General features: G+C 43.0%; 1 protein-coding gene across 5 annotated transcripts in view; it reads left to right on the forward strand.

The window, feature by feature from the left end:
* MAP4K4 (mitogen-activated protein kinase kinase kinase kinase 4) overlaps positions 1-26477 on the forward strand; it is a 447614-nt gene that overhangs the window by 370404 nt on the left and 50733 nt on the right. For 3 of the 5 annotated variants that reach the window (XM_033948219.1, XM_033948217.1, XM_033948221.1), the window contains 2 exons: positions 203-391; positions 23992-24109. In XM_033948219.1, the coding sequence (XP_033804110.1) occupies positions 203-391; positions 23992-24109 (307 nt within the window). The remainder of the gene's footprint in view (positions 1-202; positions 392-23991; positions 24110-26477) is intronic. The other 2 variants (XM_033948220.1, XM_033948222.1) reach the window with 1 other exon arrangement.

Consider the following 26477-nt stretch of genomic DNA (forward strand, 5'->3'; position numbering starts at 1 on the left):
TCCAAAATAGTGTTTCATGAGCAATGAAGACACAGCTCTGTTGTCCTCTTGACTAGGGCATCCAGACATGAAGTTTTGTCTATGTTTCCCGTTGCTTTCTTGTAACGGGTTGTAAAATAAAATCACGGAATTTAAGTTGTATTAGGGATGTAGGTTTTTAAACAGCACTTGAGCAAGACAAGTGTACCTGTTTTTTCTACAGAGTACAGTTGACAAAAAGCGTGCCAGCCATCATGAGAGCAATGGCTTTGCCAGTCGTATTCACCTCTTGCCAGATCTCTTACAGCAAAGCCATTCCTCCTCCACAACCACCACTTCCTCCCCATCCTCCAGCCAGCCGACACCCACCATGTCCCCACAGACACCCCAGGACAAGCTAACTACTAATGAGGTATGTCTCAGATCACAGCTGGCTGCTTTATAGGATTATACAAGTAATGCCTAATAGCTTAGCAGTGAATCTCTTGCCATATTCCCACACTTTGTTCCAACTTCTCTCCAACCAAATAACACTTTTCTAATCTCTAATAGTTAACTCTGTAGACTAGTAATTACTTCAGTGTTACCAATGTAAGCTTCCCCCCAATCACCTCACCCTAGTCATTCTTAACTGCATGGCTTATCCTTCCCTGTTCCCATCAAACTGCTTATGCTTAGATCAGTAAGTTGGTTTTTTTTTGTTTTTTGGATGTTTTCTTTTTTAAAATTTTAACATGATTTTATTATATATTTTTAAAGAAGGAATATATGATAATCTGTGACATGAAGGCCAAGAATCTTTCTTTTTAATTCTCCCTTCCTTAAAATTCATTAAAAGACTTGACCATGGGAGTAAAAGGCTTAGTATGTTGATTTTGAAGTCTGTCTTCAAGTACCTCCTGAGAACTCATTGACTTACTGGACTCATGTTAGCCTGAGAAAGCAATAATGGTCTTTTTTTTAGTATTAGTTTGCAGATCAGAAGGTGCCTAAAATTTAGAGGGACAAGCTGTACTTTGAACTGGTAGGCAAATAAGAGGAAAACAGTTTTCAAGCTAGTATTAGTAACTTGTGACCTAGTCATTAGAGCATTTGTTTCCGCAGGCTTGCTTTCTTAATCATTCAAATGGTGGTACTTGGTTTTATTTCTGATGAGTAATTTATTAAATGCCAGTGCAGTAGTGGCTATGAAATTTGACTGAGGATCACAGAGAAGCTGTTGAGTGCTGACATGTTCTTGATATGTGCAAAGTATATTAAATTTAGATCTTACAAAAAAAGCATTTCATCTGCATTATCTAGAAATTAATTTTCTTGATGTGGTTGAAAATTTTGTGCATTGTTCTACCACATGTATTTTTAACTATATTGAGAGGACAAGCAGGATGGTAGTCCTCACAAATAGGGAGATGTCATTCTGAAAGAGCTCAGGCCAGAGTATTGGAATTAAAGCATCAGAGCTTTCAAGAATGCTCTGTTGAGATACGCAGGAGTTGCCACATTAAGGAGGCCCTAAGTAACAATACAGTTTCACCTTATTTTTAGTGGAAACTGGCATGGATTTTCATCCTTGGGACTCAATGAATTGGTGAAATTGTGTTGTTGCACTGGGACCAAATCAGTACATTTTCCTGCCTTCTAGAAATCCCTTAGTTAAATTTTCTGTCTGTTTTCTTAATTTTTGCTTAGCAGCCTCTTAAGCTCTTTTGCTTCCAATATCCCATAAGCAGAAGAAACACAGTGGTTTTGGTAACTGTCAGACATGAGCACCTGAGGATTATGCCTGTTGTCTGGGCTTAAACACAATTTCCCTAGCTATGTAGCTTGCAAAAAAGATGGCAAGGATATACAAGATATCAGGAGGTAAGTAACATCATCGGGCAAATGTTGCTGCATCAACATCTGTGCAAATGTGGGTTCAAACAATCCTGAGAACTGTGGCAGTACCTGGAGGCCACACTACAACCAAATTGATATAAAAAGGATGGGAGTCTGTCCAGAGGAAGACTACTAAAATGATGCGTGGTCTTCATCATAAAGCATATGGGGACAGACATAAAGATCTCAATATGTATACTTTAGAGGAAAGGCGGGAAAGGGGAGATATGATAGAGACATTGAAATTCCAAAATTTATCCAAAACAATATTATTCACCAGCTTGTCCCCTAAAGATCCACATTTAACAAAAAAGGGGGGGAGAAAAAGCCTCAGGGTAAATATTTCACGCATCAATCACAATTGATTTTAAGCTGTCAGAATCTTCTCATCGGCAAAAACAAACTCCACCCCCCCAAATGTATAGATATACCAGGGATTATCACCCAGCACTGTGCACACACTCTAGTAACTTTTAGGGAAAATTTTCACTTAGCTCAGACGCATGGCAGAGTAATGTTCCATCTGCACTGATTTCACCATCATCTCTCTTATCTGTGTAAGATAGTAGATGACAGCAGATAAAGACCTGAATGGTCCATCCAGTCTGCCCAACCTGATTCAATTTCTTTTTATTTTTTTTTTTCTTCTTAGCTATTTCTGGGCAAAAATCCAAAGCTCTACCCGGTACTGTGCTTGAGTTCCAGCTACTGAAGTCTCCGTCAAAGCTCACTCCAGCCCATCTACACCCTCCCAGCCCATTGAAGCCCTCCCCAGTACTGGCCTTAGTTCTTCAATATTTACTATTATTTTCTGATTCTAGATCCCACGCTTCTTTGAATTCTGTCACCATTTTCCTCTCCACCACCTCTCTCAGGAGAGCATCCAGGCATCCACCACCCTCTCCGTAAAGTAGAATTTCCTTACATTGCTTTTGAATCTACCACCCCTCAACCTCAAATTATGTCTTCTGGTGTATAATAGCTGTAATTGCAGCAGACATTACATTCAAGAAAACCAGGCGAAAGTTTTTCTTGAATGTAATGCCTGCTGCGGTTACAGTTATTATGCACCGATAAGAGAGATAACAGTGAAAGCAGTACAGATGGAATATTACTCTGCTATGCGTCTGAACTAAGTGAAAATTTCCCCTTAAAATTTACTAGTTTGTGTACAAGTGCTGGGTGATTATCCCTGGTAGATCACATTTTTGAGGGTTGGAGTTTTTTTGCCAATGAGAAGATTATTGACAGCTTAAAATCAATTATGATTGCTGCGTGAAATATTTGCTTTGAGGCATTTTCTCACAGCCCCCCACCCCCTTTTTTGTTGTTTAATGTGGATCTTTAGGGGAGAAGCCCATTGCTGGTGAGTAACACCTTTTAAAATAAATTTTGGAGTTGTATTGTTACTGCATATTTGTTCTTGAGAGACATTGAAATACCTGCATGGCATAAATGCACATGGGTTAGCTCTAGAATGAGAGGGCATAGGATGAAGTTAAGAGGTGATAGGCTCAGTAGCAATCTAAGGAAATCGTTTACAGAAATGGTAGTAGATGCGTTTCTTCCGGAAAAAGTGGTGGAGACAGAGACTGTGTCTGAATTCAAGAAGGCATGGTATAGGCACGTGGGATCTCTTAGACAGAGGAAGAGATAATGGTTACTGTAGATGGACAGACTAGATGGGCCATTTGGCCTTTATCTTCCATCATGTTTCTATGTAATGTAGGAGAGATCACAATACACCAGAAAGACAAAAAACAGCGAAGGCGACCACAGGGTGCTGTAATTATTTATTCATTCAAATAGAGACTTGACACCTATGTGTTTCAGCCAAAGCAGCCTGCATCATGAGTCTGGACAGAATCAACCCTCTATGTCAGGGGTAGGGAACTCCGGTCCTCGAAAGCCGTAATCCAGTTGGGTTTTCAGGATTTCCCCAATGAATATGCATTGAAAGCAGTGCATTCATTGGGGAAATCCTGAAAACCCGACTGGATTATGGCTCTCGAGGACCGTAGTTCCCTACTCCTGCTTTATGTCCTTGATATGGCTTTAATAATACCAAAGTTATGGACCACATCAAAAGGTTGCACAACCACACCTCATTCTTTAGACGCTGACACATACAAAGTAGAACTCCAATTATGTGGGCAGAGCTTTAATGCAGCCTTTAAAAATCTAACCACATCTGGATGAGCCATAATAGATCCCCCATGGGGCTTGGGGCCAAAGCAAGAAGGCCAGGCTATCTGAACTCTCAGAGAGCCGACTGCTAGGGCCTTTTTAAAGCCCTCCTGGAAAAAAGCGAGTACCACCGAGACTGATGTAGATCTCGGGTCTTCACTCCTCTGAGCACACCAGGATTGGAAACACTTCCAGGCCTTCATGTATGCTGCAAAGGTCGACTTCTTTTTACTCCATAAAATGGTAGCAACTACACCATCTGTGTGCTCAAAAGCCATGCCGTAAGACCAAAGCATTTTGGATCCTGCAGGGCTACTGGGCCCTGTGTGAGGAGTCAGGAATGATAGGGAAGTTTGAGAACTTGATCCTGCTGTAACCTAGATCTGCATACCACAGATGTCTCAGCCAATCTGGTGCCACTAGAATCACCTGCCCTCTGTGTGCCATGATTCTGGGCAGCAAATGAGTTATCATGAGCCACAGAGGGAAGGCATAGAGAAGACCCATCATTGGCCATGGCTTTACCTTGGCATCTAAGCCTTCACTTCTAGTTCACGCTTTCAGCTGAAGAACCGAGAAGCCTTCTTGTTGGAGGCCACCACCATGATGCTGAACGTTGGACAGCCCTATCTCTTCATTATACAAGTGAAGGCTTTTTAGGATAGCAACCATTCCCCGGGATCCGGGGTGTGCCAGCTAAGAAAGTCTGCTTTGTACATTGTCCACTCCTTCATGCACTGCGGAGAGCACTAGAAGATGAGTTTTCACCCTTCAAGAGAACAATTGGGCTTCTAGGCGTAGGGGCATACTCTTTGTGCTCCCTTGGTGATTGACTTAGGCTACTGCTATAGCACTGTCCGAGAAGACTCTAACAATATTGTTTCTTTTAGGGCACTCTTGAATTTCAGGCATAAATGTACATGAGTTGAGTCTTTCATTTGAAAGGAAGCTCTGGAATGAGAGGGCATTATGCCTGAAATTGCCAGCAGTTGTAAGCAATTGATTGACCACTTCCTTTGGGAAGGGGACCAGCAATGCGCTCCCCAGCCGAAAAGGCTGGCATCCATCATCAGGATCACCCATGCTGAGCTAAGGAGGGGAATTCCTCTGGAAAAAGAGATGATTTAACCACCACACTTGACTGTGATAAGCTTCTGATGTTCAAGAGAGATGCTGATCCAATGGATCCCTCTGCAGGCACCAATGGGAAAGGGACACTTCTTGGAGTGGGTGTAAGTGGGCTCTTGTCCAGGGTATGACATCCATGGTCACAACCATTGATCCCAGCACCTGCAAGGTATTGCCAGGCTGTCGGAGCAGAAATGCTCTGAAAGTCTCGGATCTATTGGAGAAGTTTCTTCTTTTGTTTTCCAGTAGGAATATTTTGTTTGCTCCTGTGGCGAAACGGGCCCACAATTATTCCAAATCTTATGTTGAAACTAGGTGACTCTTCTGAAAGCTTATCATCCAGCTGAGATTCTGCAGCAACTGGACAACTTGGTGAACCGCTTAGTGTCTCTCAGATTTGGACTGGACTCTGATGAGCCAATCATCCAGATACAGATGGATTTGAATGCCCATTCTGAACAGGTGGGCCGCGACCACCACCATGACCTTGGTGAAGATTTGAGGTGGTGTAGCCAGCCCAAAAGGAAAAGCTCTGAACTGGAAGTGCTGTTCGAATAAATGGAACCTAAATATTAATAGTGATTTTGGGATTTTGAGGTGGGGAACTAGCACTAAGTGCAGAAACTACCAAAAATTGATTTTAAGGACCCCCCCCCCAAATCGATCTTCTAGGCTATCAGCCTGCTACTCACAGTGTCATGCTGTGTGCTTGGAGTTACAGAATGGAAGCCTTGAATTTGGACTGCTTGTTTCTTCTGATTGCCTCTCAGGCCCAACGCACCAGCCAGAATCGTCGACCTCCTCCGAAACCAGCACACACTTAATGGAGGGAGGGATGCAGTCAGTCCCAGTCCTGGAGGAAAGCCACCACGGAGCCACACAGTCTGCGCTCAAACCTACTAGCGGACAAACCTGGGGTGCGCTATGCTCCTGAACTGTAAATGTAGGCTGTCCAAGTGGGTTCACTGAAAAACAGCTTAACCCCTGGAAGCAGACCCTCTGCCTCAGTCTCCACTCTCCCGCAGCTAGAACTGTCCCTCAAGAGGATCATCTGCAGCACGATTAAGAAGCCTTGTAAAAGAGCAGAAAAATACTGAATTTAAACAAAAATACACAAGCAGAAAAGATAAGCTCTACTGTCTTCGCTTGTAGAAAGACAACTGAGGAATTGTAAGAGCAAAAGTATACAATACTTCCTATATTCCGCAATTTTCAACAGGGAATCATTGCGGCTTACAGCAAGATAAGTTACATTTATGATATAATGCTGTTGCTAAGCGCGTTAATATTGCTAGGTTAGTTTAAAGACGGCAGTCTGTGGGATGAAAAGTGCTGCGAAGAGATGTCTTTAATCTTTTCTTCATTTTTTCTTTCTCTTTTCTCCCCCCCCCCCCCTTTTTTTTTGCTTTCAGATGGTATTTTCAAAGCTCTTTTTTTTACATGTTGTGGACACGTTACCACACTTTAAAGTTCATCATTCATTTATTCATGTTTAATTCTTATTTAATTCCATGTCTAGATTTATCACATTTCAACATTTTGTTCACGTTTCCAGACACTGTATTTATTTCTTTAGTTGTTTAGCTTTATTTCACTGCTTTTTTTTATTCATTTCATTTTCATGATTCCATTTGTCTGTATTTTTTTATCCTTATTCTTAATTTATTTTTTTATTTTTCATTACTTTTCAATTTTATTAATATTTTCATTTTTATTTTTTTCCCAGTGGAGTACCGTACTATTTATTGATGGGACAATATTTACATTTTCACTTATATCCTTATATATTTGTTTATAACTCATAGCTGCAATCTCATTTTATATTTCAGAGAGATTTGATTTTTTGGTCTGAACAATAAAGGTTTGTGAAACCAGCATAGCAATTGGGTACATGCTTCTCTTTCCTTTTTATTCATTTACTTTTTATTCGCTTATTTGCTGTATATATACAAATTTATTTCATACCATAATCTGCCATTTATTTCTGTATACATTGTTTATGATCTCAATTTTATCCATGTTTGACATATATAATTTTTGTACACATTTTTTAGTTTGTATTTACAAACCATTTTACATATATTTTATGTTGTCCAGATTATTCTCTTAATTTTATTAGTTTTTAAGATTATTGATTTATTGCTTTTATGTTTTCATAGACTCCTGATGCAAGCCTTAGGGGCTGAAAAACGAATCATGTCGAGTCTGTTGTTTGCTATATTATAGCATCATCCATTTGTTATTACAATAAAATCATTTATATGTGACAATTGCTATCCTGTTTGTCTGGTGTTGGAGAGAAGTTTAACCAGCATCTGTCAGCAGGAACGCTGCCTTCAGCCGTGTGGCATGTCTGGTCCTTTCTGACACTTTTTTCTAAGGAGTGTGTCATGGATTCCCTCACTGTCCCAGTTTTCTTCTGGAAGTAGTGTGCCAACTGCATTGCATCCGGTTGATTTGAGGCTGAGCCGCCACAGATGGCCTGAGTTGCTGTCAAGAGCTTTTTTAGTGGAGTTTTCTGATTGACTTATGAGGTTCTCATAGAATGCCTTTTTAGCCTCAGATGTGGCCTGTTGGTATTTTATTTTTCTTCTCCATTGGATTTGTCAGTCCTGCGTCTGGTTCTTCCAGGCCCTTTCTAGTCACCTGGCTTCAGTTCTTATGGTAATTGGTCCGTCTGAGAACCACTTTTTCCGCTTGGGGACCATAATCTTTAGAGGAGCTATCTTGTTTAAGGTTGTCGTGACTGTGCGGTGCCAGGAGTCAAGGGCTTCATCCATGCTATTATTCACTTGGGAGAGATGGACCATAGTTTTCTCCCAGAAAGTCTCTGCTGGAATCTTGCCTCACTTCATCACCCGTTGTCTTATTGGCTTTGTGTACAGATGTTTTAGGCAGTTCAGGTAGTAATTTGAAATATGGTGGTATGACCTTATTATATGGTCTACTAGTGGGAAGTTTAATACTCTGGATGAGTAGGAGATAAAGTCAAGGCTGTAGCCATCCCTGAGTGTCAGGACTGAAGGTAGACTATTGATGTCCAGTTGTTCGAGTAATTCTTCCTACAAGATTTCTTGCAAGAAAGTTCAGAAATAGAGATTTATGTGACATTTTCAACAGCTCTAACTTGAAGAATCCACAGCAGGTATTCTAAATGACAGAAATACAGATATAGAAGGCATATTTCTGAGACTATTCGATCACACATACAATGAAATTTTAAGCAAAACAATCCTTCTAATTGGAATATATCTGGTTGCATTAGCAAAAATTGTTTCTGCTGCCTTTGGAAACACTGATTTGCCCAAATTTTTAAATTGCAGAGTAATTTCTGGTGATTACAGAGATAAAATCTTAACAACCATTTCTGATCTGCTGCCAAAACCCAAATAATAAATGTGCTCTACGGTTTTGTTTTAAGAAGTGTGTCAGACAGCTGCTCAAGACAGGTGACTTGGTATTTTGTTCTACTAAGACTGTATGTCTTTTTTATATATAATCATTGCACTGTAGTGTGAAGGCACTGACACGTTTTAGCAGTAACTGCACATTTTTTAATAGAGATTTTAGTGATTACAACTGGCATAGTATATTTAACAGCTATTTTTTAAAATGGCTGTTTTGATGGTAGGTGAACACATAAGAAACCTCTTTTTTTAACATTTTTTGGAGTATGTTTGTTATTGTTAGAATATATTGCATTTTTGGTTTAGTGATTGCTTTTTTGTTTGGGAGTCTTGTAGTTATTGGTTCAAATAGCTAAGCTATTTAATTTAGGACTGCTTTGTTGCTTAGATGTATGGATATCTATTGGTTGTTCTGCCATAACTTTACCCCAGCACCATCCAGATAGTGCCAAGGTAGTTAGAGGGCTTTTCATGGCACTATCCAGATAATGCTATGTGAAATCTATGATAAGGGAACTTGAACATTTAGCAGTGGCCACTCAATATATAATTCCATTAGTTGATCTACATGTACAGATGGATAGCAGATTTCATCTCCTCTTATGCCCATACAGACTTGATTCTGGAAGGGCATGCCAAAGCTCATAACCTGAGACATGGCAACATTGGTGTCCCTCTTGAAATCAACCTCTATTAAAAAAAAAGATCTGCAAGGCAATATCATGATGTCTGGATGGAGATTGCTGACATGACAGTAGGTTTGGTCAGTCAGTTCTGAAGAGGTTTTTAACAGACTCCAGAGCCATTTTTTTTCTTCTTATTTGCAGATTGTTTTTTGCTTATTGAAGACAAAAGGAGAAAAGAAAAAAATTAAAAATGTGAAATAGATGTGTTAACAGCAGGAGAGCAAATTCTCACAAAATAAACCATCACCACTAGATCTATCTTCTCTAGCTCACAGCTACTTTACTGCTAAACCTAAACAATTAACCACAGCAAATCACCTTATACATAAGGCTATTAGCTCTTATGAAAATCTCCCTGATCGCCTGCAAATGTCTCTTGCCTCTTTTGAATTGCTTAAATTTCCTTAGACAGTCTTTAGTTTGCTGTGAGTGAACCTATATGGTTTTGGAGGTAATAGGCCTTTCTCTCTCCCCTTTCCGCCTTCTACATTTTATACATATAGAGTTTTTAAGTTGGAGGTCAGGTAATAATTCACTAATCTGACAGTTATATTTGTATATCATTTCCCATATTTAACAATTTGATTTTTTTCACACATCATCTTACGTTTGGCAATTCATCACTAATCATATGCTATTTTTAACATGCATGCCTTTTCCATTGCATTCACCTTTGGCATTGATTTTGTATTTGCTCATCTGAAATCATGGAGGAAGGTCCTACAGCATGCTAGTGAGAAGCTTCTCACCAAGGCTTAATGTTTGTCATAGAAGTTCATAGATTCTCTAGTGACTAAGGGGCACTTTTACTATAGTGCAGTAAAGTTTTGCGGTTACTGTTCAGTACTTGCCATAATTTATGATGCAGTAACCACAAAACTTCTGCGTTACCTGTTGGACATGTTCCCATATATGTCCAGGTTTTTGATGCAGAAAAACATTTGGTACGCATGTGCGGGACAATTTTTATTCCAGGAGACCTGGCAGGAGTATGTCTATAAAGGAATAAAGATACCTATGTTCCTTTATGGAATAGTAGCCTAAGAGGTGAAATATATGCCTAGAATTAAAATGAGAGCTCTTACTGTCCATAGAGACGGTTTAAGTGTTGACGCCTAAATGTCAAAGATGTGCATATAACTTGCACTATTCCAGAAGTTATGTGTGAACATGGGAGTCCTGCTCATGTGCGTCCTATGAATACTCTCTCTTTGCAAATATGCACTATGTTAAGTTGAAAGGATATTTACAGAATAGCTCATAGGTGGAATTCCAAGCATAATAGATATGTAACTGGATAACAGAACTATCTCCTAAGTTATCTGCAATGTAGTTAATGCCATATAATGCTGTAGATGTGGGAATTAGCATAGCATTAGGATATGCACTAACAGCGTGTGCTAATTCCTGAGTTTATGCTTAGTAGAAGCCCTAATCTATCTTCCTCCCAAACCCCCCAAAAATAATGCTTGGTTATAGGAATCCCAACTGAACAGCTTTTCAATGAGGACTCTCTTCCAATTGAACATGAACTACAGGATACATGCATGAGATGCCCTGTACTTTATAACAATTATTACCTGTATATAATACATAAACCGCTTTGATTGTAACCACAGGAAGGTAGTATAATCAAACCTCTTCTCTTCACCCTAGGCTTATTAGGGTACCAGGTTTATTTGGAGGGGGTGGGGGGGGTTGGAGTTTTTTTTGTTTTGTTATTTTTGGCTTACAGACACCAAACAGGAGAAGCTACAACTTGCAAGAATTGTTATATATGGAAAGTGGGCAGTTTCAGTGAAAAGTCTTACTTTTAGTGCACTCAAGATTTTATGGTTGTGTTTTTTTAGACCACTTTCTTTTCGGCCAAGGTTGATATTCTTGTGTATGGTGGAGAGAATTGTGCTAAAGAAAGTAGCTACTGCAGAAACTGCATTGGAATATATCTAATCACCATTCAGTCCTTTTCAAAAATAAATGCTAATAGGAAATTGTTTCTCCTCTCTTAGGTTATGTAAAACCTAGACAACAATCTATGAAACACAAACTTGAATGTAGAAAAAATTACTGTTCTATAACAAACATTCAAAACATAATTCACCACGCTGCAGACTAGAAATCGGATAAGACTCATTAAATCATCCTATTGGAGCACAAAAATGGAGAAAAGACTTCAGTGCCCATGAGGGTCTTTTTTTGACCGAGGATGTGTCACCTTGCTTCAATATTGAATTGAACTTAATTGAGACAAGTTTGTCTGGAGGGTACTATTTAATGTTTGAGACCCTTGCAGACACTGAGGTCTTTTCTCCATTTTTGTGCTCTGGTAGGATGATTTAATGCAGTGGTTCTTAACCTGGGTTCGACCGAACCCCAGGGGTTCGGTGAGTCAGTCTCGCGGGTTCAGTGGAGGTCAAAACACAGCTCCGACTCATATAGCACTTCGGTCACGTTCAATCATCTATCAGTTATTCAGTGATTTTGATCAAGACTGATCGTGTACTCGGTTTCTTGATCTATCAATCTGTAACTAACGCCTTATATACATCAATCAATTCCTGATCAAAATTTGTGATTTAACTGATAGATGATTGAACGTGACCAAAGCACTTATGATTCGTGATGATACGCCCCGCTTGTCCATAATTGGCTGCAGGTGATCACGCAACATCGCTTGGCCTATCTGTGCTGCAGGGGATTTGATGCGCACAGTAGTCAAATTGTAACTGTTGTGATGGTACGTCTTGTGATACCTATCTTAATATTTTAATCCCTTACTAACTATGTCGAGCAAAATACAAAAGTGGTCGGACGAATATGTACAATATGGATTCACATGTATAACGGAACGTGATGGGAGTCAGTGTCCTAATTGCATGATTTGCAATGCCAAGTTGAGTAATTCTAGTCTAGCTCCGGCAAAACTAAGGGAACACTTCCTTAAGCTGCATGGAGATGGAAAATACAAGAACACAATGCTCGCTGAATTCAAGGTGAAGAGAGCAAGATTCGATGAAAAGGCTACTCTGCCTTTTCTCGGCTTTGTACCCATCAACAAACCGATCCTCACAGCATCGTACGAAGTTGCTTACCTGATCGCAAAGCAGGGCAAACCACACACCATTGGTGAAACACTCATAAAACCAGCTGTGTTGAAGATGGCGAATATCATGCTGGGAAAAGCGGCTGAAGTTCAGTTATCTGAAATTCCTCTTTCAAATGACATCATCAGCAACAGAATAGAGGACATGAGCAAAGACATCTTGGCTCAAGTAGTTGCAGATCTGATTTCAAGCCCGTCAAAATTCAGCCTTCAACTCGACGAGACCACAGACGTTTCCAATCTAAGCCAGCTTGCAGTATTCGTGCGCTATGTGAAAGACGATGTGATAAAGGAAGATTTTTTATTTTGTAAGCCTCTTACAAAACAACTAAGGCAACTGATGTGAAGAAACTTGTGGATGACTTCTTCAAAGACAACAATCTTTCATGGGATATGGTTTCTGCAGTTTGTTCAGACGGAGCTCCAGCCATGCTCGGAAGAAAGTCCGGTTTTGGTGCGCTAGTGAATGCCGATGTTACGCATTGCATTCTGCACAGGCATGCGTTGGCAACAAAAACCTTGCCTCCAAAACTGGCAGAAGTTTTAAAAATTGTTGTGGATTGCGTGAACTATGTGCGAAATAATGCTCTGAAGCACCGCATCTTCAAGGAGCTGTGTAAAGAAATGGGATCTGAATTCGAGGTACTTCTGTACCATTCTAATATTCGGTGGTTATCCCGGGGACAGGTGCTGAATCGTGTTTTTGCCATGCGTGTGGAATTAGCTCTGTTTTTGCAAGAGCAGCAACATTGTCATGCAGATTGCTTCAAAAATTCTGAGTTCATATCTCATTTTAGCGTACATGGCTGATATCTTTGCAGCTCTCAATCATCTCAATAAGCAGATGCAGGGTGGTGGAGTCAACATTATCGAAGCGGAAGAAAACCTGAAAGCTTTTCAAAAAAAGCTACCATTATGGAAACGACGAACAGAAAACGATAACTTCGCAAACTTTCCCCTGCTAGACAACCGTGTAAGTAAGATCGAAGATGTATCTGGAATCGGAGACATTTCTGTACCTGCGGAACTGAAGCAAACTATTGCCACACACTTAAATGAGCTTGCAAAGTCTCTCGACGGATACTTCCCTACAAGAGAGTCATATCCAGCATGGGTGAGACAGCCGTTCACGTTTAGTGTTGAGACAACAGATGTCAATGATGAATACCTCGATGAAATCATTGAAATTCAGCAGAGCCAGGTTCAACAGCAACTCTTCAGAACAACAACGCTCTCAACGTTTTGGTGTCAACAATTGGTAATGTACCCTGTTATTGCTAAGAAAGCTCTGGAAATTTTCATACCGTTTGTTACAACATATCTTTGCGAGCAATCCTTTTCGAGGATGCTGGACATAAAAACGAAGAAAAGGAACAGACTTTATTGCAAAAATGACATGAGAGTGGCACTTGCCAAGGTAAAGCCGCGCATTTCTGAACTGGTCTCTGAGAGGCAACAGCAGAAGTCACACTGATTTACAGTAAATTTCATTATTATGTTATTATTATTCGCAATATAGGAGAACTTTTTTGTTTTCAAAATTGATTATTTTTTCCCTCACTGTATACCTATGTTTTGAATTTGTAAAAATCATATTTTATTTTTCCAATAAAGAAGGGTTCGGTGAACACGCATATGAAACTGGTGGGGTTCAGTACCTCCAACAAGGTTAAGAACCACTGATTTAATGAGTCTTATCTGATTTCTAGTCCACAGTGTGGACTTAGAGTCATTTTTACTTTCATTTTCTTATAAAACAAGATTTTGCTACAGAAGTATATTTGAAGTCTGTTTTATTAGTCAAAGTATATTAATTCTAACTGCTGGAAAATCAACTTGTAGTTTGCTGATGGAAAAAGAAGTAGCTTTCTTTCTTGCTTTTCATGCATGGAACCTTATTTACCCCTTTGCTGTCATCAAAGGGAACAGAAATCGGATGTTAACAATAGGTTGTGCATGGCATTGGTGGAGATTACAAGCACGCTTGTTCTTCACAGATGATCAACATAAATTCTGAAACCTGGAAAAGGGATTTCCAGTGCAATAGGTGAGACATTCTAGACAATAGGGTTATTTCCTCATACTTGCATGCTCTTCTGCCCTAACTGGTGCGCATCCGGTATCTTTTGAAAGTTCTTAGCAGGTCCTGACATGGACCATGTTTCGCAGTTCTGTTTCAAGGAACCTGAAAAAAAAAAAGCCTTAACAGTTCAAATGCCAAAAGGATCAGTGATAGTGCAATTTTCACTTGTTCTGTTGAATAAAGAAAAAAAACCTTAAATATCACATCTTCTTAATGGTGTAGACAAATAACTAAGTAGAAACCATTATAAAGGCTGCATAGGTAGAGGGTACTTGCCATATATACTTGATCCACAGCGACTCCTCGACTTCTATTCTCATGTAATGGCTATAGAACGCCAACTTAGGTTTAAAATAAAGTGTGATGACGTCATCCCACCGCTTCTGGCTGAATCACACTTTTCTGAGTGTATGTGATAAAGCATAGAATCTTCTTATACTACTTATTTAAAAATTTATTTTTTTGTTTATTTTGGAGTTCTTTATAGCATTAATAGTTCAGTCATTTTTGACCTCCTATCTCTATAATATTCGATAATTCAATCCCCCTACCACCTACTATACTTTTTAGTTTTTTGATCAGCCTGGCTATTATGCTGTATCTATGTACTTTTTACTCAATTGTATTTTTTCACTGATTGTCCATTTCTCTTTCATTTAAACCGCCTAGAACTACTGGTGTCGGCGGTATATAAGAATAAGGTTATTATTACTCCACTAGTCTTTAAGCCCATTACATTAACGGATGCTAGAATATATGTCTGTCTGTCTTTCTTTCTTTCTGTATCTCTCTCTCTCTCCCGCTGTCTCTCTCTCTCCTTGGCTCCCTTTTTCTGTCTGTCTTTCTGTCCCTCTCCCTGCCCCTGTGTCTTTCTTCCTTTCTGTCTGTCTCCCTCTCTCCTGCTGTCTGTCAGTCATTCTTTGCCTCCATTTCCCTGTGCAGCAGCATTTCCATCCCACTTCCCTGTGGAGCAGCAACAGCATTTCCCTCCCCCCCTCCCTACTTCCCTGTGCAGCAGCAGTGGTATTTGGCTTCTCCTCCAGGTCCCTGTGCAGCAGTTGCAGCTTTTCCCCCACCCCTTCCCTTCTCTTACCACGATCTGGCCTGCTCTGTTTGGCCCCTCCCCCGCGTTGTGGTCTGCTGCGATCTGGCTGCTCCGTTCGGCTCCTCTCCCTTCCCTTCCCGTGGTCTAGCCTGCTCCATGCCCCCCCCCTTCCCTTATAGCATTCCCCACAGGCAGGCAGGCCCAGCTTCTTCCTTGCGGCTCGAGTCCTCTTCTTTGTCGGCCCCCCTTCCCTTCATGTCTGTCTGTCTGGGTATTTTTTTTATTTGTCTCTCTCTCCTTGCATGCTGCCTGTCTGTCATTTTTTCTGTCTGAATGTCCCTGTGCCTCCTTCCTATGTCCTTAGTGCCCCTTCCTATGTCCATAGTGCCCCTTTCTATGTCCTTAGTGCCCCCAGTGCCTCCTTCCTCTCCCCCCTCCGATGCCAGCCTGCCTTCCATTGAAAACCCCCCACCCCCTCCGTTGCCTCCCATCCCCCTTCCATTGAAACACCCCCATGCCAGCCTGCCTGCCTCCCATCCCCCTGAGCAGCATATTTCCATGGAACACCCCCCCCGATGCCATCCTGCGTGCCTGCCTTCCATTGAACCTCCCCACCCCACCCTCCAATGCCAGCCTGCCTGCCTCCCATCCCCCTTCCAGCGAAACCCCCCCATGCCAGTCTGCCTGCCTGCCTCCCATCCCCCTGAGAAGCATGTTTCCATGGAACCCCCCCCCCCCCGATACCATCCTGGCTGTCTGCCTTCCATTGAACCCCCCACCCCCCTTCCGATGCCAGCCTGCCTGCCTCCCATTCCCCTTCCACTGAACCCCCCACCCCCATGCCTGCCTGCTTGCTTGCCTCCCATCCCCCTGAGCAGCATGTTTTCATGGAACCCCCCCATGCCATCCTTCCTGTCTGCCTTCCATTGAACCCCCCCACCCCTCCTCCAATGCCAGCCTGCCTCCCTCCCATTCCCCTTTCACTGAACCTCCCCCCTCCGATGCCTGCCTGACTCCCCCCACCCGACTCCTCCCCCCCCCCGCCGACCCTACCCCGCACAACTGAAACCCCCGTTGACCCTCCCACCGCTACAGGGCTGACAAACCCGGCAGGAGCAGCAGCGTCCCAGGCAGCTGGATACCTTCTCTAAAATCATGAGGTTTTATTCTCGGAGTTAAAAAAAAAAAAAAGATACAGTGTTCTGAGCAATCTCCTTTCCCTCTCAGGGCGTTTTTGGGTGGTGTGGTGCCTTCGGGCATGTCCTCGCCGCTGCCTGATCCGGCTGTTGATCTGCCTGCTCATGATTTTGGGGATCCGGCTGCTGATCCTGACCCTCTCTGATTCCTAGTTTGACAGTGCAGCCCTTCTCGGATTGGGGGATCCGGGCTTGTATGCTGGATCTGTGGATTCATTTTGGGCTCCAGATCCTGGTGGTAATCCTGCTGTCCTGCACTTAATAAAGTTTGCGGCTCTGCAATACTGAATACTCAATGTTAGGCCTCATAATCAACATCCATTATTACCTAGATCGGGGGTCGGTAACCCGCGGCTCCAGAGCCGCATGCGGCTCTTTTTCACCTTTGCCGCGGCTCCGGTAGTGTGTCACGCGGGCCGGAGTCTTTCAGTGGCTGCGGCGCGCTCCTGAAGAATGGGAGGCGCGGAGGATGACGTGTGATAGAGGTCTGCACGGGAACGGGGATCGCGGGAATCCCGCGGGTTCCCCCCCTGGCCCACGGGACTCCCACGGGGATGAAAACAGCCTACCTAAATTCTGGCGATGCAGGCATGCAGCTTACAAGTCCGGCGTCGCGGCGGGAAATAGCCATGCTGAGCAGTGAGCTCAGCACGTACACAGATGAAAGCCTTGCTTGCTGATTGGTCCGGCGGCCCCGCCCCGCCGTGCCTCCGGACCAATCAGCATCTAAACATTAAGATAAGAAACAATATATGCAGTGTTAGATTTGTTTTATAATGGTTTTGCGGCTCCAAGTTTTTTTTTCTTTTCGAAAACGGGTCCAAGTGGCTCTTTATGTCTTAAAGGTTACAGACCCCTGACCTAGATCATCATAAATCGGTTGCCCTTTTTTCCTTAGATCTTTCTGCGGCTTTTGACACTATCGACCACGCTCTTTTACTTAATCGTTTGGAATCCTTTGGCATCAGTGGACAGGTTCTAAACTGGTTTACTTCTTTTCTCTCTAATCGTTCCTCCATTGTTACAGTTAAAGACGATCACTCTACTTCTTACTCTTCATCTTTCGGAATACCCCAAGGTTCTATTCTGTCACCTCTTCTTTTTAACATTTTCCTTTCTCCTCTACTCACTATTTTTCAATCGTTGGGCTTTACTTCATTTTCTTATGCTGATGATATTCAACTTCTTCACCCGTTTGATCCCGAAAAAGATGAAGAAATTAAAACAATTAATAGCAAACTGGACACAGTAAAAAACTGGCTCAGCCTTAATAGACTGTCATTAAATATACAGAAAACTCAAACTATGTTTTTTACTTGGAGAAAAGACATCACCCCAATTTCTTCATTTGTACTCGACAACACTCCAATAGAATTAGTATCTACCTTAAAAATCTTAGGCATAATCATTGACACCAATCTAACTTTTCATAATCACATTAGCCAAATTGTTAAATCCTGTTTCTACAAACTCCGCGTAATACGATCCATCTCATCATTTCTAGAACCAAAATCTATTAACATACTTATCCATTCTATGATCATTTCTAAACTAGATTACTGCAATTCTCTGATGTTCAATGTACCGCAAAAAGAAAAGAAGAGACTTCAAATAATCCAAAACACTGCAATAAAATTCATAAAGCAAAAAAATATGACCACGTAACACCACTATTGATCAAATCCCATTGGCTGCCTATTAATCATCGAATTACTTTTAAAATAGCATTTTTAGTTTTCAAAGTACTGTTATTTAACGAACCACAGTTCATATCTAGAATGATTATTCCACATCATTCTCCTCGATCTCTCCGATCGTCATCTCAAGATCTACTATCAGTCCCGTCTTTAAAAATAGTGGGTACACGGAGAAATGAAATGTTTTCTGTTTTAGCTCCTCAAACTTGGAACGCTCTGCCACTCTTATCAGAAAAGAAAAAGATCTCATCTCTTTTAAAAAACTTTTAAAAACATTTTTATATAATGATGCTTTTACTAACTAATCATTCAAGCCTGTGCTCATTTTTATAAACAATATTTTTTTCTTTCCCCCCCCTTTGTGTTTTTACCCTTTTTATGTTTTTTCCAGACTGAGATAATTGTAACTTTTCCCCCTTTTCTCCTTGTGTATCCTGTTCGTCACTAAACTACATACACCAAGAAACCTTATGTGTTTTAATATTGTTTGTTTTCTGAACTAATGTTTTTAAAATTTGTTTTAAGATTGTCTGTTCCCCTATAAGCTGTTTTTAAACTGTGCATCGCTTAGAATATTTTATATAGGCGATTTATCAAATAAACTTGAACTTGAACTTGCCTGTTTTTACTACTGCATCTTTGCAGGAATTGAGCTTACCCACTTGGCCGGCTCTGTCCAGGCTTTGTAGTGGACGCTTGCATTCTGCAATCTTTTCTTGGCATCTAGATATGAGTTTTATGATCTCTGAGCAGTTTGACTCTCCAGAAGGTACTTTGAAGAGTGCTATAGCTATGTCCCACTTGTATCCCCTGGTGCAGGAGTGTCAGCAGTTTTTGGGGTAGCCCAAGATTGATGCCTTGATAGTACAAGTGATTAAGCACACCTCTCTTCCCAGTGCAGGAGGTGCTATTTTGACAGCTATGCGGGACCGCCGTGTGGCTGTGGTTCTCAGGAAACTTTTTGAAATAGCCAATTTGGACATCAGAGCTGCTGTGGCGGCATCTTTTGTCGCACACACATGTTTCTCGGCTGCGCATGCTAGAGACTGAGGCGGTGGAGCCTCCTCAACTGCTGCTGGCTAGTACACTTTATATAGCAGATGTCTTATATGACTTTTTGATAGTGCTGGATCAGGCAGTAGGCTGGTTTTTCCACTTCTATGGTAACTTTAGCGAGGGTGTCTTTTAAGGGGCAGTTGTTTGGCATAGGCCTGGAGGTCCTCATGGATTCGGTAATAGACCATTGCCCAAAGTCTCTGCCTGATAATAGACCCAGACCCTCCAGGGGTTCTGGATGTTCTATTTTTTGTGGCTCCAGACAGTATGCACATTCCATGTCGCAGAGATTTTCCCAGAGCTCCCAATGTTGGTATGCAAGCTACAGGCGTTCCCAACCTTCCGCTGCCAGTCCTGCACAACCTACCAGAAAGATACAATGGCACCAGGACGCTGAATGCCCTTCTGAGGATAGGGGGCTGGCTCTCAGAGCTTTGCCTGCCTGGATGCACATTACAGCAGACCAATGTGTATTGGACATTATTCGATCAGGATACAAGCTGGAATTTGCCCAGCCTCTGTCAGATTAGTTCATGGTTTCTCCGTCTGGACGACCGGACAATGTGCTCAGAGTCCAGGCTACCGTTCACTGCTTGCTGGATATTCAAGTTATAGAGTCAGTGTCACACGACCTCTCGGGCTCAGGCAAATACTCTGTATACTTTAGCATGCCAAAGAACCACTCTGATGTTTGGAGGCCTATTCTGGATTTTCAGCAGGTGAATGCAGCTCTCAGACTTCCCCACTTCCGAATGGAGACCGTGCGGTCGGTCATTGCAGCAGTGGCTCCGGGGTACTTTCTGGCCTCTCTGGATCTTATGGAGGCATGCTTACACATTTCCATATTTCTGGCCCACCACAAGTTTCTGTGGTTTCATGTTCTGGAGCAGCTTTACCAGTTCTTGGCCCTTTGGGCTGGCGACAGAGCTTTGGACCTTCATCAAAGATGGGTGTGCAAGTTCACCCTTATCTAGACCAGTGTTTCTCAACTTGGTCCTGGAGTACCCCCTTGACAGACAGGTTTTCAAGATATCCACAATGAATATGCATGAAAGAAATTTGCATATAATGGAGGCAGTGTATGCAAATCAAGTTTATGCAAATTCAATGTGGATATCCTGAAAACCTGACTGGCAAGGGGGTACTCTAGGACTGAGTTGAGAAACACTAATCTAGACGACTGGTGGATCAGAGCTCCATCACTGGCAGAGGGACGTCGCACAATGAAGCAGGTGCTTCAGGTGCTGGAGGACTTGGGTTGGATTGTCATCCTCAGAATGAGTCCTCTGCAGCCCACGCAGTCATTGGCATACTTGGGAGTCCTCATTGGTATGGCTGTGGGCTATGTCTACTTGCCCAGGACTCGCAGACAGCTGCTGTTTGTACAGATTTCTGTGCTTTTGGAGGGTCCAGCTCCTTCGTCATGGGATTATCTTCAAGTTCTAGGCTTTGTGGTTGCCACACTGGATGTAGTTTCTTGGGCGAGAGCACACATGCATCCTCTTCAGCCTGCCTTACTCTCTCGCTGAGTGCCACACCGAGATATCTTGCAGATTTGTCTGCCGTGGCCTCTACAGACTCGAGCAAGCATGGACTGCAGGGGTGTTCCTCTCCTCATTGTCTCCTGGATCGTGGTGAGGTCAGATGCCAGCCTTCGGGCCTGGGGAGATCATTGCAATCGTTGTCATGTTCAGAGGTTGGACACTCTCACAGAGAAAATGGTCCATCTGCCCGGTGGAGCTCAGGGCCATTTGTTTGGCTCAAATGAGTTTCAGACACAGAGAAAGTGGTCCATCAACTGACTGGAGCTTCCGGCCATTTGTCTGGTCTTGTGATTGCTGAAGACCTTGGAGGGCCAAGCGGTCAGGGTCGTCTTCAACAATATGATGGCAGTAGCTTATATCAATCGCCAGGGAAGGTCCAAGAGCACTCCTCTGGCTCTCGAAGTCCACCTTCTCATGGCACTGACAGCAGGGCATGTGGCACAAGTGGACAATGTGCAAACAAACCTCAGCGGACGGTCTCTGGATCCAGGTGAGTGATCATGTTCCCACAGGCATTTCAGATGATTGTGGAGCACAGGGGGAGTCTCCACGTCAATCTCATGGCCACTTCATGATTCCAGAAGGTGCTTCTCTTCTTCCATTGAAGATCCGATCCCGGAAGCGGAGGGCTCGATGCAGTGCTGGCAGCAGGAGCTTTCTCCTGTCTGTTTTTACTCCTGGGCTGTTGGTTGACCATGTCCTTCAGGGGTTCCTGGTTCATCCTGGCTGCATTATGCTGGTGGCTTCAACTTGATCACACGGGCATGTGGGTCACAGCCTTTGGGCTGAGAGCTTCTTTGGACCCTTGCAAGCAGGGTCCAGTTGCCATGCCAGTTCTGGTTCCTTTGGCTCTTATGGCATGGCTCTTGAGTATGTGACCTTTGAGCATATGAGATATTCTGCTCTTTGTGTTGAGGCTCTTCTACAGTCTAAGAAGTCGCCCAGGGGGTCGGCATACCCTACGGCATGGAAAGCCTTCGAATATTGGTGTGTCCAAGTTCATGTGGATCCGTATTAAGCTCTGATCTCACTGATTCATGCCTTCCTTCCCGCTGGAAAGATTCTGGCCTTATGGTGGCTTCTCTGCTGGTCCCGGTAGCTGAGCTCTCTTACTTAGAGCCCAGGACAGTTGCTCCTCTGTGGCAGCTCATCCTGATGTCGCTCCATTCTTGCAGGGGGTCCGTCGTGTCAGACGGCTGGTTGTCCATCCTATCCCTGCCTCGGACCTTAGCCTGGTGCTGTCTAGCTTTATCTAGGCTCCCTTTGGCCTTCTTTCAGATGCTTCTCTATTGGTTTTGATGCTCTAGACCAGGGATCTCAAAGTCCCTCCTCGAGGCCCGCAATCCAGTCGGGTTTTCAGGATTTCCCCAATGAATAAGCATTTAAAGCAGTGCATGCACATAGATCTCATGCATATTCATTGAAGAAATCCTGAAAACCCGACTTGATTGCGGCCCTCAAGGAGGGACTTTGAGACCCCTGCTCTAGACCGCTGTTTTGGCTTCTCAGGTTCATTGGGCAGTGTGTTTGCCTATCTTTCTGTCGACAGGTTCCTCGACTCAGGACCGCCTGTTGAAGAAACTGGTCGTACGCAGGGTTCTTCTGTGTTATTTGGAGGCCACTAATGAGTTTCGCCTCTCTGACCATCTGTTTGTGCTGACTCATCCGATTAAGTGGGGTGCTCCCGCTTCTAAGGTCACAATATCCAGATGGATCCGAAGGGCCATTTCATCAGCCTACATTCTTTCTGGGGAAGTTCCCTGTTTCTGTCAAGGTGCTTTTTACCAGGAGTGTGGCTTCTTTGTGGTCCAAAGCTAAATATGTCCCTCCTGAGGAGATTTACAGAGTAGATGTTGCTGCAAGGCAGGACTCGGCCTTCAGGTCCTTGGTCTTAAGGGCCGGCATAGCAAGCCCACCCTAGCTATTTGGGGGGACGGCTTTTGTACATCTCTGTTGTCTAGAACAGGGGTGTCAAAGTCGGTCCTCTAGGGCTGCAATCCAGTCGGGTTTTCAGGATTTCCCCAATGAATATGCATGAGATCTATTTGCATGCACTGCTTTCATTGTATGCTAATAGATCTCATGCATATTCATTGGGGAAATCCTAAAAACCTGATTGGATTGCGGCCCTTGAGGACCGACTTTGACATCTGTAGTCTAGAATGTCTCACCTATTGCACTGGAAAAAGATTATGTACTTACCCTGGTAAGCTCTCTTCTAGTATATAGGTGAGACATTCTAGACTCCCCACCCTGTCCTTTCTGCGCCTGTTTACAGTTGTCTGTTTATGCTTCTCCATGCTGTTTCTTGGAGGCCACTCAGTCCTTGAGAGCTGGAAAGAATTTGTATATATGTTTCCCTCCTTTGGAGCCTGTGTTGGTGGTTAATGGTACTGTTTCATTCCTTTCAGCAGAACACTTTGTTTAGCCTGTTATTACAGGTGCCTCTACTTCACATGTGTGTGTGCCTCTCGGTGCTTGTATACTGACTGTAGAGGGTGCTAAACTGATCAGTGAAGTACTACAGAGGCAGAATTAAAAATCCGCAGTGGATTCCTGCAGAGCATGTGAGTATAGGGAAATAGCCCTATTGTCTAGAATGTCTCACCTAATGGAAAAGATCTTACCAGGATAAGTACATAATCTCTTTTTATTTGAATGCTCTCTGATCTTTGGCAGAAAATAATTTCAGTGGGTGGGTAATTTGCTGAAAGCAAAAGATGGCACAAAAGTGCTTTGCTCCTTTGCATATTCTTCTTAAGTTCATTGACAGTGCTGATAGCTGTGCCGAAAGCTCTGCCTTGCTGCTATAATTTTACTTGAAGCGCATATGTCTTTAATACTGTTGTGGCTATCCTATGGATAATTAAGGATTGTAGAACACAATTTTGCTTTACAATGACGATTGTTTTTTGTAACAGTTTGAATTTTAATAATCTTAAAGGGTTTTTTTTCCTTTTCATCTGATATTGTATTGACATAATTTAAAATTTATATTTCAGACTCAATCCGCTAGTAACACACTCCAGAAACACAAATCTTCCTCATCGTTTACTCCTTTTATAGACCCCAGATTGCTGCAAATCTCTCCATCTAGTGGAACAACAGTAACCTCAGTGGGTAAGTTTCTTTTATGCTAATTTTTTTTTAAAAAGGGGTAATGTTAAATATCAAGGATGAAAAAATGTATATATCCAGTGGCATCCTACATTTTAACAAAATATTTATTTATGGCAGGTAGAAATTTGCTTTAATAGGCCAAACAAGATGATTTAATGAACTTGTGTAGAATCATAAATGGAAGATAGTCTTACATGGAAGGATTAAGAGTTTAATCATAACAGATTTTTTTTGTTTGTTTCAAGGACAACCCAAGTAAAATACTTTACACATCACAGAAAAAGATTTTATTCTATACTATATAATACCAAGTCAATTCCTTCATATAGTTTGATCTTGCCTAAACCAGTGACATAGCTATGGGGTGTTGGAGAGCCACAGGGCCCTAGGCCTCCCACTTGGGCTTGGGGCCATTCTGGAACTGCAACATACCTTTAAACAACTGGCAGGGTTGCTGAAGCACCGCCAGCCAGTTCCCTTCTCCTTGCACCAACTCTTGAATGTAGAGGTTGGTGGACTTAGTATTTTGGGCTTATTTATTTAAGAGATTTCTTATCTGCCTATATAATAAAAGGTTAGTGGCGCATGCGCTTTTAAAAAAGCGTGATTACTGCGGCCGTGGTGTGTGATCCGTGGCCGTGTTCCATTTTAGAACCCGGCCAATGATCACTCTGGCCACGCCCCTCCTCCTGCCCTCACTAACCCGAAGGAAGCTCAGCAGACCTCCCGCCCTCACCAAGCTGGAACCATACCTCCCGCCCTCGCTCACCACTGCTGTCGCTGCCGCTGATCCTCCTCTTCGGGCCAGCCTGCGATCGTGGCCGGCTTTGGCGGGCCGCTTTCCGGCCTCGATGGCACGTTCCCTCTGACGCACGGGATCGCGTCGGGGGGAGCGTGCTTCCGGGTTGGGGAGCGGCCTGCGAAGTTCGCTGGGGCCGGCCACCACGATTGCGGCTTGCTTTGAAGAGGAGCAGGCCAGGTAAGCAGGGGGATTAATTCAGGGGGCTAGAGGGAGAGGGAAAGGGGCCATGGAGAGATAGGGAGAGGGAAAGAGGGCTGCTTTGGGGGGGAGGTGTGCTGGGGACAGACAGTTTTACTCTGGGGGGAAGACAGAAGGGCCCATGGAGAGACAGGGAGAAGGAAAGGGGACTGCTTTGGGGGAGGGGCGTGCTAGGGGGAGACAGAAGGGGCCATGGAGAGATAGGGAGAGGGAAAAGGAGCTGCTTTGGGGAGGGGTGTGCTGGGGGGAGACAGAAGGGGCCATGGAGAGATAGGGAGGGAAAGGGGGCTGCTTTGGGTGGGAGGTGTGTGCTGGGGGCAGACAGCTTTGCTCGGTGGGGGGAGACAGAAGGACACAGACAGCAGCCAAGGAGAGAGAGAGATAAAGAAACACAGACAGACACTCTATTCTAGCACCCGTTAATGTAACAGGCTTAAAGACTAGTCTGCCTATAACTAGGCAGTTTTACAAACAAAACAATCATGTAAAAATAAGAAACATACAGTACATATTAAACAAACAATAACAGCAGTTCCTTCATATCATCCATATTTTATGGCACTTGACAACGTATCAACACAAAAACATTCATAGCCCAGAAAAGACATTTATTGAAATGCTTCTACAAATAATGTAGTCTTCAGAAGTTTCTTAAACTTCTGAAAATCTACAAGAGCTCTTAGTGGTCCAGTCAACTTATTCCATACTCCCATGCTCAGTATGCATTTCGGAGGGAAGTATCAGGAGGAGGGAAACAGCTCAGGAACTGGCTGGTGAGGCTTTGGCATCCCCACAGCCAAGGTACATTTAGCGCATGCACCGATGGTGGAGGTGGTGGTGGGAGGGGGGAAGAAATGTGTTGATCCCCCCATATATCCCTGGGTGTCCCCAAAGTTGAAGGGCTGTCTGCGCTTCTGTTTCAGAGTCTTAGCCCTTTACATGCAACATAGCGCTGCTGTCTGATATGACAATCTTCGTGTATGGAGGTAGATACACCAGAGTTACAATGAGCATGTCATGATGCCTGGATTTTCCTGAAGAAGCCATCTTGGCAAAATATGGCCTTTGTGAATGCCTGGAGGTTGGGGGCCCAGAGATTCAGGAATGATCAGATTGATTCCAACCAACAGTAGGCATTGTTATGAGTTACTCTTTGGAAATCCAACTGTGCTCCTCTTACTATTCCAAGACAATTTGAGCATGTCAGCTGCTGTTAATGTTTGCATGAAGGAATTGTCTAGGTAGTATGCCAGTATTATATTTTAAAAACCTTTTTCTTGGATGTGACTTTTCATCTGCTTCACAGATGCATAAAGTGTGTTGCTTAGAACAGAGATGTGTTATGATTAAACTTGTTTTTTATCATGT

The sequence above is a fragment of the Geotrypetes seraphini genome, chromosome 6 (genome assembly GCF_902459505.1).
Source record: "Geotrypetes seraphini chromosome 6, aGeoSer1.1, whole genome shotgun sequence".
NCBI lineage: Eukaryota > Metazoa > Chordata > Amphibia > Gymnophiona > Dermophiidae > Geotrypetes > Geotrypetes seraphini.